The 14,862-nt window shown below is 53.5% G+C and overlaps 7 protein-coding genes across 7 annotated transcripts; 4 read left to right on the top strand and 3 right to left on the bottom strand.

Moving 5' to 3' along the window:
- Positions 1 to 574: 574 nt before the first annotated feature.
- BO86DRAFT_423759 (MFS general substrate transporter) lies at positions 575 to 2,397 on the top strand (the record flags this gene model as incomplete). Its single annotated transcript, XM_025675416.1, is given in 4 exon segments — positions 575 to 1,639; positions 1,683 to 1,774; positions 1,789 to 2,080; positions 2,149 to 2,397. The coding sequence occupies 4 exon segments, from the start codon at positions 575 to 577 to the stop codon at positions 2,395 to 2,397; spliced, it is 1,698 nt and encodes a 565-aa protein (XP_025533152.1).
- Positions 2,398 to 4,052: 1,655 nt separating this feature from the next.
- Positions 4,053 to 5,700, bottom strand: BO86DRAFT_444318 (feruloyl esterase; the record flags this gene model as incomplete). The annotated part of the gene is made up of 2 exons (XM_025676371.1): positions 4,452 to 5,700; positions 4,053 to 4,370 (listed from the first exon to the last, which is right to left on the bottom strand). Exons 1-2 carry the CDS (start codon positions 5,649 to 5,651, stop codon positions 4,053 to 4,055), a joined length of 1,518 nt encoding a protein of 505 aa, XP_025533151.1. The 5' UTR covers positions 5,652 to 5,700.
- A 1,031-nt stretch (positions 5,701 to 6,731) lies between these two features.
- Positions 6,732 to 8,734, bottom strand: BO86DRAFT_405348 (Zn(II)2Cys6 transcription factor; the record flags this gene model as incomplete). The annotated part of the gene is made up of 4 exons (XM_025674076.1): positions 8,453 to 8,734; positions 7,811 to 8,365; positions 7,614 to 7,757; positions 6,732 to 7,550 (listed from the first exon to the last, which is right to left on the bottom strand). The coding sequence occupies exons 1-4, from the start codon at positions 8,510 to 8,512 to the stop codon at positions 6,732 to 6,734; spliced, it is 1,578 nt and encodes a 525-aa protein (XP_025533150.1). The 5' UTR covers positions 8,513 to 8,734.
- Positions 8,735 to 9,005: 271 nt separating this feature from the next.
- On the top strand, positions 9,006 to 9,929 carry BO86DRAFT_394063 (NmrA/HSCARG family protein; the record flags this gene model as incomplete). The annotated part of the gene is made up of 1 exon (XM_025673162.1): positions 9,006 to 9,929. One exon carries the CDS (start codon positions 9,006 to 9,008, stop codon positions 9,927 to 9,929), a length of 924 nt encoding a protein of 307 aa, XP_025533149.1.
- Positions 9,930 to 10,249: 320 nt separating this feature from the next.
- Positions 10,250 to 11,368, bottom strand: BO86DRAFT_384451 (uncharacterized protein). Its single transcript, XM_025670885.1, has one exon. The coding sequence runs from the start codon at positions 11,021 to 11,023 to the stop codon at positions 10,448 to 10,450; it is 576 nt and encodes a 191-aa protein (XP_025533148.1). The 5' UTR covers positions 11,024 to 11,368; the 3' UTR covers positions 10,250 to 10,447.
- Positions 11,369 to 12,446: 1,078 nt separating this feature from the next.
- On the top strand, positions 12,447 to 13,345 carry BO86DRAFT_394061 (uncharacterized protein; the record flags this gene model as incomplete). The annotated part of the gene is made up of 4 exons (XM_025673161.1): positions 12,447 to 12,569; positions 12,633 to 12,935; positions 12,959 to 13,170; positions 13,231 to 13,345. The coding sequence occupies 4 exons, from the start codon at positions 12,447 to 12,449 to the stop codon at positions 13,343 to 13,345; spliced, it is 753 nt and encodes a 250-aa protein (XP_025533147.1).
- Positions 13,346 to 14,046: 701 nt separating this feature from the next.
- On the top strand, positions 14,047 to 14,854 carry BO86DRAFT_384447 (uncharacterized protein). Its single transcript, XM_025670884.1, has 2 exons — positions 14,047 to 14,331; positions 14,410 to 14,854. Exon 2 carries the CDS (start codon positions 14,428 to 14,430, stop codon positions 14,581 to 14,583), a length of 156 nt encoding a protein of 51 aa, XP_025533146.1. The 5' UTR covers positions 14,047 to 14,331; positions 14,410 to 14,427; the 3' UTR covers positions 14,584 to 14,854.
- Positions 14,855 to 14,862: the final 8 nt, after the last annotated feature.

The following is a 14,862-nucleotide window of genomic DNA, read 5'->3' as shown; positions in this document are numbered from 1 at the left end:
TAGCGAGTAGCGTGCGGTCGGCCGTGGGGTTGGGATGAGGTGATATCGGAATCTACACCGAACAAGCAAATATGGGCGGAAATTCCCGTCAATCAACTGGGCGAAGGGAATCTTACCAGCATTAACTGGTTTTCAGAGATATATATACATTTCAGAGGCTAATAATTATACGTCTTAGCTAGGATTTAGTAAGATTGTTTTACAGTATCCATAACAGTTTTGTTGCGATAACACTTGTCTAGGAATAATTACACTATTGCTTGGAAAATCGCCCGTGGCCAAAGATGGTGCGCATAATGCGCAGAGCCTTTTGGCAAGGGACTGCAACTAAATGGCACCGGCCCGATTGACGGCTGCGTTCCCCTCTCAACCAGCGGGACTTTCCACCAATCTTATCGCCTTATCGCCTCGGATAAATCGAACTATACTAGATGTGAGTACGTGAGGTGGGCTTTTATCACCATCCCTGTCACCTTTGGATGGCCGGTTCCCTATAAGTTCAGAATCGGCAGCATGGATGGAAAATCCTCAACATGCATTGACTCTTTTCTTCCTCCCTTAAAACCATCTCACAATGCCTTCGTCCGCATTCAATGGCAGTACCGGCAGTCACACCCTCATGTGGCCCCCCGGCACATCGTGCCTTGCCGATATCTCGCCGTCTACGGGGGATGCCATCATCAACCTGCAACCACGACCCTCCGACGACCCCAACGATCCCCTCAATTGGACCCCGGGGCGCAAGTACTGGAACATGGGACTTGTCTGTTTCTACGTGGCGATGGTCGCAGAATTCATCAACGCCAGTACGCCCACCTGGGGCCCCATGGAGTCCCAGCTCGGGTTCAGCGATGAGATCATGAATGACAGCTATGCGGCTGGGTGTGCAGGGTTGGCCGTTGGCTCCCTCGTCTTGATCCCGTTTGCGCTCAAGTTCGGCCGTCGACCCTTGTATCTCTTCAGCACGGTGGTTCAGTTCGGGATCTGCATCTGGTCGGCCAAGATCCAGACGGTGGGGGACCTCATGGCCGTCAACGTGATCCAGTGCTTCTTCGCGAGTCTGGCCGAGGCCATCGTGCAGATGACCATCGCGGATCTGTTCTTTGTGCACCAACGGGGCAGGATGAATGCGCTGTATGTCTGGACGTGGCTGCTCTCCACCTACCTCGGCATTCTCGTGGCTGGGTTCGTCGCTGATGGTCTGGGGTGGCGATGGATCTGGTGGCTGAATGCTATTATTTGCGGGGTGACGATATTTGTTGTCGCGTTTGGGTATGAAGAGACCAAGTTCTGCCCCCGGCCAGTTGAGTCCGCCATGACGAATCTGCACCCGGTCCTCTCGGATGAGAACACATCGGGTGCAATGAAATTTCGCAACCACGACACGGGAGAGGACGGGGCAAAGAATCTCAACGATAAATCAGCCACGCAAAGAAGCCAGAGCGACGCGGAGAAAAGTGCTCGCGAACTAGGCTCAGTGGAAGCCGCAGAAGACAGCCGGCGCGAGACCACCCCACGGCCCGCTCTCAACCCTAACATCCCCATGAAGACATACTGGCAACGACTTGCCCTGATCACCCCAACGACCTCCTCTGGCGCCGCGCATGACACTTTCTTCCAACACATGTTTCAACCGCTCGTGATCCTGACGACAATCCCGGCCATCGCGTGGACGGCACTAGTGTACGGGATCTTGGTGGCCCTGGGCGATGTCATGTCGACCACGATGTCCACCTACCTACCCCAGGCGCCCTACAACTTCTCCACCTACGAGGTCGGTCTCATGAGTCTGCCGCGGATGATCGGCGTCACGATCGGGGCCATCATCGTCGGCCCGCTGAGCGACTGGTGGATTGTCTATCTCGCTCGCCGCCGGCACGGCATCTTCCAACCCGAGACGCGGCTGTGGTGCATGATCCCCTTCCTCCCCTTCGTCGTGGTCGGGGCCGTCCTCTTCGCCATCGGGCTCAGTGACCACCGACCGTGGCCGGTGATTGCCGTGGGACTGGCCTTGTACAACATCGGCGTCACCCCGATCAACACTCTCACCATCACCTACCTGACCGATTCGTATAGAGAGGTAAGTGACATCCCAGACACCCCAGAGGTATATCATTCCCTTCCACTCTTTACTGACCCTCAATGCAGATCATCGGCGACGCCCTGGTGGGCGTAACCCTCACGCGCAACACGTTCAGCACGGTGTTCATCTTCGCGCTCTCGCCGTGGGTCGCGAGAGTGGGGCTCAAGGATACGTTCGTGACAATCCTAGTCCTCGCCGTCGCGATCCTGTTGGCCTTCGTGGTGTTTCTTCGGTATGGCAAATCGCTTCGGGGCTTTTCGGCTTCGCGCTATCTCTATTATGCCGCTCGGCAGTACAAGGAGAGATCGGGTTAAAGAAAAAAAAGAGGTGTAACTTAAATTCAAAGAAAGATTACCAGCCTACATTCAGTATCACTTATTACACTGTTCAGCTAAGGCTCACCATTCTTAGATATTGTCTATATTTGTTATAGAAGAGAAATGTGTTGCAGGTACGTGAAACACGTATATTCTGCAATATAAGACCACCTGCAGAATTAGCCAAAACCTACTAAACCAACTAGTAGGTATCACATATGCTCAGCTTGCCCGGAACATTTTTACCGCCGATTCTCTTTTGGTGTGAGTCACGTAGCGTGCTGTTTCACCGGTGAACATCATGTCTTGCTGAATGATACAACAGTACAGCACCGTCACTACTTTAGGCTTTACTTGGATGCGATTAAGTATTATGGCATCGCTGTCTATCAAAGATTGCCCTGTTCAACAAAGCAGCCATGGAACCAGGGGCGCGGACATGATCTTTATTTTCGCCCCAGGTGGCTGCCAAGTGCCGCAGCGTATTCATGCTCAAGAAAGGAGGTCTCATACCATCCATCCACTTTTAGTGCGAAAGAAACTCAAGGTTTCTGACATTCTTAATGAACTGGGCCACACCCGCCTACCTTCCCACTTCCGTCGAGCATATTCTCTACATTTCTTTCTCTCGTCGCCCGTGTTTCCTATTAGTGTACGATACCTACCATCTTTATCCTTTTGAAGAACAACCTAATATGTTTTGCTATGCTGAGCATTAAGATCCTATGCGAGGGAATGATTCACGCACTCTTCTTACGTGGGCTTTGCCTTTCTCCATGCGGCAATGGGCTTGACGCGACTCCTGCAGACAGAGAAGTGCTCCAAAATCTAACATGGAGGAGACTATTGTTGAGCATAGTAGGACAGGTTCAGTCATTGCAATGATGTGTGAGGATGTGCCCTGAAAGAGAGTAGTATCTCTGCGCAAGGAGATCCCGCCTGCGTGATGTAGATGGTGTGGCTGGCGACATTTTATAGGTAGGGAGTTCCGACCTTCATACTTCTTAGATCGTAGTTTTTTCGTCTGCCTGCCATGTTGAGGCAGACTAAGGGGAAACCTCCCTCGAAGAAATATGCCGGTGGTGCTCAGGAAAAAGCCGAGATTTCCCGTGGGGCTCGGCAGAAACGAAACCCTTCTCAGCTTGAGACCCGCATGCGCAGTAGGGAAACCAGACGGAGAGATCCTGTAGAGACTATCTACCTTTTCTATATGTACGTCTCGAGATGAGCAAAAGTTTGCGGTGGGGCTGCCACCTCCATACCAACCTCGGAATCTCGAACCTTATAATCCACTTCGAATCCACCCGGGCACCCCTGAATTTGGCTATTATGAACAAGACCGTTGGAGTGGTACTGTTCCTGTATGACGCCAAAGCCTAATGCCTGAAAAGTATGATCTATCGATACACATCTATTGAAGGGCGACGGCGAGTACAAGATATTGGAATGGTATCAGCATGAATGCAATGCTAGGAGTGAGAAAAGGAATATACATCCAGTCGGCGAGCCTGGAGCCTAAAGCACCTGGAGAACATTCACTCATGAGATCCAAAGCAAGCGAAACCAACGCAAATCATGCCAATGAGGAGTGATAAAGCTGGGGCTGCGTCTGACTATGTGCTAGCACCCTGCCCTTTCCCCCAACCTCGTTCTCAGACGCAACGGAAGCTCTCGGCCAACGAGGTATTACCGCCGATGTAGGTAGCCTGAGCAGGATATGGGCACAGAATGCGATGAGGCGCATGCGGCAGGTCCGGGTATTCCACGGGTAGGGTTTCCGGGACAGTGCCATTCTCGACCCAGCGTCGCAGCGCCTGCAGGACGGTGGTCGGCTGTCCACCAAGGCCGCCCGAGCAATGGCCCAATCCAGGCGATTCGAAAAACCGCCAAAATTCATGGATGTCGGGGAACCGCGCTTGCACCTCCTCGTACAGAAACTCGGTGCCCTTGGTAGGAATTTGAGGATCGGCCTGTTCGAAGGTGAGTATTTAGAGTCAAGGGAAGGTTCAACTGGGGAAGGACGGTGACAGCGGGACCAGATGGGTGCGTACCATGCCATGGTAGGTGATGAGTTTGCCGCCCGCGGCCTTGAATGCGGATAAGTCTGGATCGGCTGCATTCAATGCGTCGGCATATTCTTGGGTGGCAAGGTGGAAAAACTCCTGATACTGCTCGTGGCTCATCCCGAAGGAGTCAAAACTGGCATTCTTGGCCACAAAGAGATTGAACCACTCGTCCTTTAGGACGCTGATATTGAACCCTGGGATTGACCCAAAGGTGCTACCAATGTCAGACCCCGGGTTGTACCCAAACCAGAGTTGGTGACCGTCCGTGGTCTGCGCGCCCGACCATGCAGCATCGGCGATGAGCGCGGCACCCGGGCTGAGTGCCATGGTCCGGTTTATGGTCGCACACGAGAAGGTCTTGTTCACCGCGGTGTAGGGATTGTAGTTGCAGGCGGTCATATTTGAGATCAGTCCATCCACTACCCCATCAAGGGGATCACAGGCGGCGATGGCCTCGCTGGTAAGGAAGTCAAGCTCGCAGACTAGCGGACTCACGTTGTGCCAGATGCGCATAAAGAGAGGATAGTAGAGTGAGGAGGTAAATTTAGTCCAGGATTGCGCAGGTGCCGAGGCTGCAATCCCATCATAGGCACTCGGGTATCGCTCAGCAAGCATTAGTCCCTGTCGGCCCCCCTGAGAGCAACCGCTCCAGTAAGAGTATTCCGGGGCGCGACCATAAAAGCTACGCACCAAGCTCTTCCCAATAAGGGCTTGATCGTTATAGGCCCGCGATCCGAAATTGTTCAGCGCGACGTAATCGATATTCCCAGGGCTGGTAAGCGCCCATTCAGTCGGACCAGTTGTGTCGATACCCAGTCCAGCATCAGTTGTAGTTGTAGCATAGCCTTCCCCCAGCGCTCCTCCCATAAACGTGTCTGACAGCAACCATCGGCCAGCAGCCCATCCGCCGCCCCCTGTTGCCTGTAGACGGCCGTTCCACTGCTCCGGCGACGGGAGCCAGGTTTCGACCGTGATTCGGTCATCATATCCGGGATGGGTGTAGGTTACTGTGATGTTACAGAACCTGGCATTGTCCAGACTAACAGCACCGCCATTGTAGTTGAAATCGGCAAAGATATATGTGCTATAATTGGTGACCCAGGAAGCGGAGAGAGAAAGAATTTCAGCCCCGAACACAGACGGTGTCTGAATGGCCGTTGGAGAGCAAATACTGGAGTTCATCATGGCCAGTACTGGACAACAAAGTACAGGAAATGTGAGGGAGAGAAATCAGAATGAATGAGTGAGACAAAAGTACCGTACCTTCTCTCTCCCAACTGTACCTTTTATATCTTTCAATTGTGTGCAGTGCCCGATATCATAAGACGTATTTCGCATAATATAAGACCTTCTGAGTGCCAGGTGGAGCCCCAAGCCTGCCCGAAAAGGGAAGTTCGCTTTCGGGTTTGGCTTTGCCAAATTTCCCCAATAGAACAACAACTTCCACGCCCCACTTGATATGTTCTGGAACCCATTTAGGGCCAGCCATGGGACAACCACGGCCGATCAAATCTTCTGATCCTTAGTATTTTCCGCTTATCCACAACCGCCGCCTGCCTGAGGCTGTATGTCTTGGACACTTCCATAGCAATATCCTTAGCATCTGCAAAATTCCTAACGAGCCTAAGGATCTCGAGACGCCAGCCTTCAACGTAGTTTCTTTTTCTTGTTCTCCGATACCCTGGTTAAGTATAACCCTCCGGCTTGGGATCATTCCACCCCTTACAAGAATCGTACACAGCCTCCTCGAGCCTCAGAAGGTTGGTCCTATTCCCCCCTATGCTGTGGTCAGCGTCGTCCTCCTCGTTATAGGTCTTACTAACTACTAACTATAACATTTAATTAATATGGAATTAGTTTTATATATAACGTTATGCCAATCAACAATTTTACTGTTACTTGTTGAACTGATTTATGTAGAAACGGAAGTGATATTCTCGATTCTTTTTTTTTATTATCCTTTCTTTTTGATTCTGCTAGAGCTAAAGTTTATGATCGGCAACGCCCTGGTATGGATAATCATGTATAACATATCCAGAACAGCCCTTATTCTATACTTATACTGTGGTTTATCAAAGTTAGACCCAGAATTATCTGATGAATGGACTTACTTATCGCTGTTACAATGTTCGTTTAGTTTTTGAGTTTTTCTCCTAGTATAGCAAGGCGCTTTGCGGCCTTTCAACTTCGCGCTAACTGTATTGTACTGCTTGATAGTGCAGGAACAAGAATTAGATCGGAGGAGATAAACGCTGTCAATCAAACTCATGAATAGTCTATACTACAAACTGCATTGCTTATAGACTGATAATCACTTAAGACGGACGACGGAGACCGGCGTCTGATTTCCGCAGCCATAAGCTTCGCTCGTTGGATCCCAGAGATTTCTTCGATGGCTTTCATCTTCTGTATGACCCAATCGTGCAAAGCATCACTGCAACTGTGGGATGTCCCTGCAAGATAGAGCGGCCACAGCAGAGGCATAATGGAAGCAGCGCGTAGATCCCGCGGTTTGCCTGCCTTTTCGCGGGCAAGGAAATATTGAACGCTATAGCATATATCCTTGGAGAGCTCCTCGATTAGCGTGCTAGAAATATCGAGGAGGTGTCCGCATGGCTTGGGTAAGGGCTGCAATGCTGACAAGGAAGACGGCTGCTGGTGAAGTAACTGTTGCAACACCTCGACAACTGCCTGGTGGAGGAGGATGCGCGCGCAGCGCTGCAGATTCCATGTGTGGGCGACGTCGACGCTGGTGTACGCATCATACCGGCCCAGCCGACACACCCCTGCGTCCTGCACGTCGCTTTGGCGGGTGCAGGTCGTATACTCGTACTCTGCCGGGAGGGTTTCGGGCCAACGCTCCAGGTCTGTATCAACTGCCAGGATTGCGGAGACACAACGAAATAAATTCAGCGCGTCCATGCTACCTTCCTTGCAGGAGGCCAAAACGGCGCACGCATCGGCAACGAGCTCTGCGAGTTGGGAGGCGGGGGCTTCGTGCTCTGTCGCATAGTGTCTGGCTTCCTGCATCATCTTGAGCAACATGGCTGGTACCCGTAGCCCGCGCTGGAGGCAATTTATGAGCTTTTTGAAGGAGTTAGACAGACAAGGCATGGAACTTATGGATCCTCATTGGAGTTGACTCACGATCTCAGTACGCGCGTGGAGAAAGATGCCTCGACCGATCCTGTTGCGTAGCTGGCCGACGCCTCGGAGGTGTATCAATGCTACGGCACCGTTGACATGCCGGTCCCATGAGCCCACATTGCTATCACCATCCGGAGTGACAGTCTAGTTTAGTCAATAACCTGCATCAATAAGGCCAGAGCTACAGGAAGATTTACCTCGAACAAGGCCAAAAGTATTACGGCAACCAGCATCTGGTCGGATGCTGCGCTGCTGGGGTCCGCTAGCGCCGCACGCATATCACGAAGAGCGCGAGAAACCGCCCGGCTCGCGGCATGACCCAGCATGGGTGCATTCCGCACATGCGCCAGACTGGCCAGCCCCACGGCGACAATGAGATTAGCCAGGTATCCCGGCCCGGTTGCTCGCTTGTAGATGATGCCGAGACAGTCCGGGTGGCTTGGAGGTCGCCCAGGCTCGTGCACCACGTAATGGTGGAAGAAGAAATGCAGCGCCTGATCTTCCGGTGGAACCGTGACTGTGGGCCAAGGGTCATGGTCGGCCTTGCGGACTCCATGGGATAATGCAGAGATCCGCTCATTGTCAGGGAGTGAAGCACGGAGCGTGCTGTTCCCGGGAGCCGGGGAGAAGATTTTGCCCACCGTCTCGACAGTCTGATCTCGGAATGTCACATAGCTCTCAACATCCCGGTATCCGTCGCATCTAGCACCGGCCCTGAGACATTGGCGACATGCTGGTCGTGAAAAGTCGCACTTGAAGCCCCAAAGACGCAATATGGTAAGCAGTAGTCGCCGATAACCAACCTGACGAGTCAAGACCTCAGACTAGGAGGTAAATACCTTTCTTCGTTTGACTCGACATTCCGAGCACGCTTTGCTGGGCTTGCCACGGTAGACCATGTTACGTCGCGCATAGTAGCATTTGCTAACGCAACAAGATGGTTCGAAGGCTTTGATTCTGCAGAGTATCCTACCACAGATTGCGACGCCCACTGCCACTGCTTTGTAATCTTCGCCGCTGCCGAATCCGGACTAGTCTGCGGTGCCGTCGAGCTGGTTACCGAATCGAGGCTAGCCTAGCCCTGCCTGGGGAAACGGACGGACGAAAGTATAGTACCCAAAGTACCGTCTTTGGGGAGAACAAGCCAACCTTGAAGACATAGTGAGTGTCTGTAGAGCTCATCGACAAGATCCACATCTTCGAGCTGCCTACCACTTGCGGTAGGGCGGAGATGGCTCCTCGTCCGGGGTGCACCGGCGGCTCGGAACACTGTATCGCTTGGAACAAACAAGTATAAAACGCCCCCTATGTCTTCCACCCAGGCTTCTTTCGACAGAGGTGAACCTGATCCACGGCATTCTTTTGTCACCACCTTTCTCTCTCATATAAATTATGTCGCAAGTTATCGCATTCGTGAGTGGAGCCACCGGCCAACAAGGCGGTGCCACAGCGCGTGAGCTCGTCACCACCGGAGTCCAGGTACACGCAATAGCCCGGAACCCATCCTCCACGTCTGCCGTGCAACTCCAGCGCCTTGGGGTGCGACTCTTCCCCGGCGACTACAACGATCTCTCCGCCCTGAAGGCAGCGATGGAAGGCGTGACGGCCGTCTTCCTGAACGTCTCGCCCACGCTGCCCGACACCCAAAGCGAGGTGGTCCACGCCAGAAATATCCTCGACGCGGCGATCGCATCCGGCACCGTGACCAGCATCGTCTACTCGAGCGTGACGATGACCGGACAGCACGAATCGTTCCCCAACTGGGGCCCCGCGTACCCGCTGCGGTGGTACTGGGAGAACAAAGCCGCCATCGAGGCCATGGTGCGCGCCTCGGGACTGAAATACTGGACGATCCTGCGGCCCGCCTTCCTCATGTACAACTACCACGCGCCGACGGCGGCGTACATGTTCCCGGAACTGATCCAGCACCGGGCCTTTCGGACGGCCTACAAGCCCGAGACGGCGATGACGGTGCTGGCCGCCGAGGACGTGGGCAGGTTCGCCGCGGCGGCCCTCACCGACCCGCGCGCCTTCCACACCCACGAGATCGATTTGGGGGTGGAATCGCTCACGCCGGCGCAGATCGTGCGGGAGCTGCGCCGGGTCAGCGGAGTTGATCTTGGCTTGCAATTCTACAGTGAGGAGGAAGCGAAGGCGCTTGCAGCGACCGATCCTAGAATGTATGCCCAACTGTGGACGAATGAGGTGGGCTATCAGGTCGATTTCGAGGCCCTCAAGAAGTACTCGATCCGCTTGACCGGGTTCGCGGACTACCTTGACAAACATCGCGACGAGGTTCACGAGATGTTCAAGTGAATGTGTTATCATTCTATCCGTTGACTATGAGGGGCAGTGGTGGATCGATGGGAGCGTAAGACAGCGACTTTCACGTGACCGGAGGGACAGAACCCTCTTCGTGTGATTAGGAGCATCACTCGTGTTGGTAGTCGGGAGATACTTCGGTTTTCTTTTTCTTTTTTTTTTTCTTTTTCAGAAGTGTTTCGTCTGAATCAGTTCCAACCATATCTCCTAGCACAACAGGTCCACTACAGTGTCGTGTCGATTTTACTTAGGTGAACGGAGTGATTATAGGATCAAGGACAAGTTTTAGTCTAACCTCAGCATGGAGAAAGTGGTAAAGCAAACAAGGATTCTCTATTCTAGTCTATCATCTAGAGGTCTATAAACAGTTCGTATCGCAAGTATAGTTCATAAAGTGCATCATGGCCTGCCCCGCGGGCCTTCTACTTCATCGAAAACGCGATCCCGCCGGACAGCATCGCTAGGATGCTCAATTCGGGCGGGAGCCTTCGCCCAAGAATGGTTTTCCGGGCTTAGCCCAAGGTGAGAGTGATGCCGGACGAGGTCGAGCAGCTGTTGGTATCGGTATCATCGGGCTGCTGGTACGAGGCGGAGCAATCCGAGTCGCCGGCGGAGCAGGTGACGGAGGTGCAGCTCGAGTCCGAGGGGCTAGCGGAGAAGCCCGCGGTGACGAAGGCGGAGTCCTTGTCCAGGTTAATGGAGGACAGGTCCCAGTAGAGAGTGTCGCCGTCGCTGGTGTACTCGAACTGCAGGACGCTACTCTCGTCCGTGGTAGTGGACAGCTTGATCGAGATGCCGCCGTCGGAGGTTTTCTGCCAGTCCTCAGAGTAGCTGCCGCCGCCGGAGGACAGGGACTGCATGCTGCTGGAGCCGGTGGTGGTGGCGGTGGACCAGAGGTAGACGGTGCTGTTCATGTTGTTGACGATGGAGACACTGCCGCCGCCGCTGGAGGAAGACGAGGAGCTGGCGCTAGCGCTGCTGCTGCTCGAGGTGGCGGTTGCGGAGCTGGTGGTGCTCGACTGCAACGGCTGGGGAAGCGCGGAGGCCGCGACAGCGAAGGTGGCAGCAAGAGAGAGCTTGGTGAACATCATTTTGAATGATTGAAGTGTTGTTTTGGTTGAATAAGGACTGATTTTGGAGGAATGTGATGTAATGAAGAGAGGGTAGTTCTGATCAACAGACGATTGAAGACGAAAGGAATGCACGAGGATCAACCTCAATAGCGAAAGTAGAAGAGATGGTAGAGAACCTTCAAAGGAGAGGATGGTTGTGATAGAGCAGATTGCAGTGCAACGAAGGGCAGCTTTATACCTATCTCATGGTGGAGACCGGAAACGAAGGCGGCTGCGTCAGCCGCGATGTGTCAGCTGTCTCCAGAGGCGACATGTAAAACAAAAGTGTTAAACATGTCAAAGTTTAACGCCAGGAACAAAATCTAGATCATGTCACCCACGGTTGCCTGGCTCAGCGGCGAATCATGGCGGGGTTTTTGTGCAAGGTACACCAGGAACACATGTGTGTTCCTGAGGCCCTGGAGTCAAAGAGCGAAAAAACCCCGCATGTGGGGGTCAGGAACTGAGACCAGTGGACCACAGACTGGCGTATTTAGTGGTTCTAGGCCCTCCATCGGTTCATCCAGACATTACGACAGCATTTGCCACCGACTCCAATGACGTTCTTTGGAACAGAGCCACCGCACCAGCAAGGAATTTCCTTGGGGACTCGCGGCACTTGGCCTCTCCGGCGCAGACTCGGTTTTCTGCCGGGGTAGGTCTGACGAGCACGTGACACACGTGATGCTTCCCACCCTTTTGATCTTTGATCTTTTACCGCCCTTCGTTTAGCCGAGGCTCTGCCGCACCATGGAAGGAAAGCAAACCAGACACACTAAGCAAACCAAGCAAACCGCCACCTGCGCTCTAATGCACCGCCTTCCTAACCACTCTTGCTCTTTCGTAGACATTGCCCCGAATGGTCAGGCCACGCCACCACCACCCCGCTGGCCACCTGGCACAATCTTGCGAGCAGAATGAGTAGACAACTGGGACCAACGGCGGTGTTAGCGGAGGGATGCAAACACCTTTCAAGCACTGCAATGGCGGTAAGTTGTATTCTGACCAACGTAGTTAACTCTCTTGAACCCTCCGCCTAAGTACTTGCGCGTATGTACATCTGGCTTTGTCTGTTTCAAATACACGTAAATCTTAAGTACTGTCTATACAAAGAGATCTGGGTAATGAGTATAATTACCATCTCTATTGACCCGGCGGCACGCCCCGTCTTGCCGCGGCATAAGGCTCAAAATGCGGATATGAAGAAGGTGCTAGGAACTCCTATCAGTTGTGTCCCTGCCACAAGTATCTCGATGAGTAGATCGTGTGTCAAAACGTGCTGAAGTTTATGTGCCTTGCAAAGGTCTGCAAGTCGTTACGTGGAGCCCTTTCCCCAAGAAGACCAAAGACAACAGAGAGTGCCAAGTAACAGTGCGGCGTCTTCGTTTCTTGATCCAAGATGATAGCGAAAGACGAGGAGATTTCGATACAGGCCCGTGCCATGCGGTCATACATGAGTAATTCTAGCAGCGATCGACTCATCTGTCGGCCGAGACACTCGTGCACACCGACTGAGCCCCATGTGAGTGTACTGATGCGGGTCTTGAGCTGCAGGCCAAAAACGCCGGTCTTCTGTGTTCTCTAGTCCAGCCAAGAGGTTAAACCAAGGCATTATGATTGCTTGCCCAGGAAAGTATCTGAAAAGGACGATCGGGACACATCCGGCGGCAGTCTCCCTGCTTTCAGCAGGCCACCCTTCGCGATCCCCTCCGCGGCACGGGCGTGGATACCCTCACCGCCGATCCTCCCCAGTTCCACAGATATCAAATCCACCGGGTACGACACGGTCGCATTCGAGCCCTACCGCACCCTCCGCCAGCTCCGCGGCCAAGACATCATCCCGCACAGGGACCGCTTCCAGGGCTTGCTTCCCCTGCTCCTGAAATGCGTGATTGGCCCTAACTCAACCAGAGTTCCATACGCAGCTGGAGCCCCTCCATGAGCAGTGCGCATGGTCCAGGCCAAACAGTCGATTGTACAGCAAACTTCTCGCCGCCGATCCCGCGCTGCCGTGGGAATTCTGCCTTCGAGACCGCCGCCTTGGAGTGCGAGCGGGGCTGGTTGCTGGATCCCTTCTTCCGCGCCCACTTCTCCCCGGTCATGGAGGGCATCCTGGAGCGGACGTGACGGCTCTGCGCTCTGATCCCTGCGGCGGTTCCCCTAGGGATCCACATCTGCTACAGGGAGGATCAGCACGTGCACTTCGTCGAGCCGGAGGACTTCGGGCTCGTGGTGGAGCTGGCGAAGCAAGTGGTGCAGCGGGGGTTCACCCGCGTGTCGTCGACGGGGAGCATATAGCGGTGCCGAAAAATCCGGGATGACTTCGCATATCATGAGCCGCTGAGGGGGTCCGGAGCCGAGAGAGGATACAAAGCTCTATCTCGGGGTGGTGCATGTTAACGACGCGGAGGCGACGCGCAGAAGGATCAATGCGGCGCAGTCAGTTGTGATGGACTTGTGGGGGGTGACGAGTGAGTTTGGTTTGGGGAGAACCCCCAGAAATGAGCTGAAGGGTATTCTGCAGATTTCAAAGGATGTTTCACGATCTGTAAGGTGATTTGTGGTTCTGATGTGCTGTTGTAGGGGTGAGATGTACCATATCTAGCGATCGGATCCCACGGCTATGCTTGCAATCCGACACCGACATGCTGAAATTTGCTTTCTTCAAGATCTGCGATGATCGAGTGTGTGAGTTTGGGCTCATTGAGAAAAGCTGAGATGAATTTTGCTTGTGCTACTGTTATGATTAGAAAAGACGAGAAATGCAACAATCAGCGTGATGTATAAGTCTGCGCCTCGATCCGCAAGCCGAAAGCCCAGAGAAGACAGGACACCTGCTTTACAAGGCCTGTGGACCGTGCGCGGCAAGTTGAGGTGAATTGAACTGACTACACCTTCGGCCAGGCATATGACGACGTGGCGAGAAATCGTCCCTGGTCCAAAAAATGGTGAGTGCCTCGCCTGGGCCAGAGCTTCCCCCAAGCCCCTCTTCCTCTCGCCCCCAATTCGGATGGCGTAGCCCCTCCTGACAATCATTCTTCAGATAAGTGTTGGCGACTACAAGTTCTGGAAGGATGTGTACGAATCCACACAGCCTGAATTTGGGGTTTTCCATATGACTGACTGATATTCCTGGGCGCGGAATCCCGCACATGATGGCGGTCATCTACAACAACCTGGAGGTCGGAAACCAGGATATTCTTCGGGAGTAGCTGTTGATCATTCTCCGGATGATGATAGGCCAACTCCGGCTACAACGCTTGCTCGGGCATATGGTTATTCCAGTATGTTTTTCATCTTCATCCCGCCCTTCGAGCTCCGCACTGAAAGGGCATGACTTACTCTCTTTCTCCCTGTGGCAGGTCATGATTATCTCCTATATGGGAAAGTCTGCACAGGCGATCGAGGCATGCTTCGATGGCGAACGCCTCGTCCTGGGCTGCACGGACCTCTACAGTATCCGCCACCAGAGCGCGACGGCGTTGAAGGATCTCGGAGGGTTGTACCTTGGTACTCCCATTGGGGATACCGCCTAGGCTGGCGGTACTTTTGGTTGGTTTACGGCGTTCGGGGCTGGTTGGGCAGTGTGGTTTCTGGAGTTCTGGCTTTCTTGCAGGGTGGGATTCAATTATGGGCACAGGAGAGTTTACTTACGTGCGATACCCCTTCTTCAAGATATCATCCTAGTCGCGCTTCTCACCCCACGCTTGCCGTCGCGACCAGGCTTTAAACTATAGGCGTCAGACAGGCAGTTCCTGCGGATCGACCCTTATGGTCGCGCAATCAGTAGTTCCTCCCTTCCACCTGCAATTTCA

The sequence above is a fragment of the Aspergillus japonicus genome, assembly GCF_003184785.1.
Source record: "Aspergillus japonicus CBS 114.51 unplaced genomic scaffold BO86scaffold_1, whole genome shotgun sequence".
NCBI classification, from domain to species: Eukaryota; Fungi; Ascomycota; class Eurotiomycetes; order Eurotiales; family Aspergillaceae; genus Aspergillus; species Aspergillus japonicus.
Note: the sequence above shows the minus strand (reverse complement) of the source record. Positions and strands in the feature narration are given on the sequence as shown.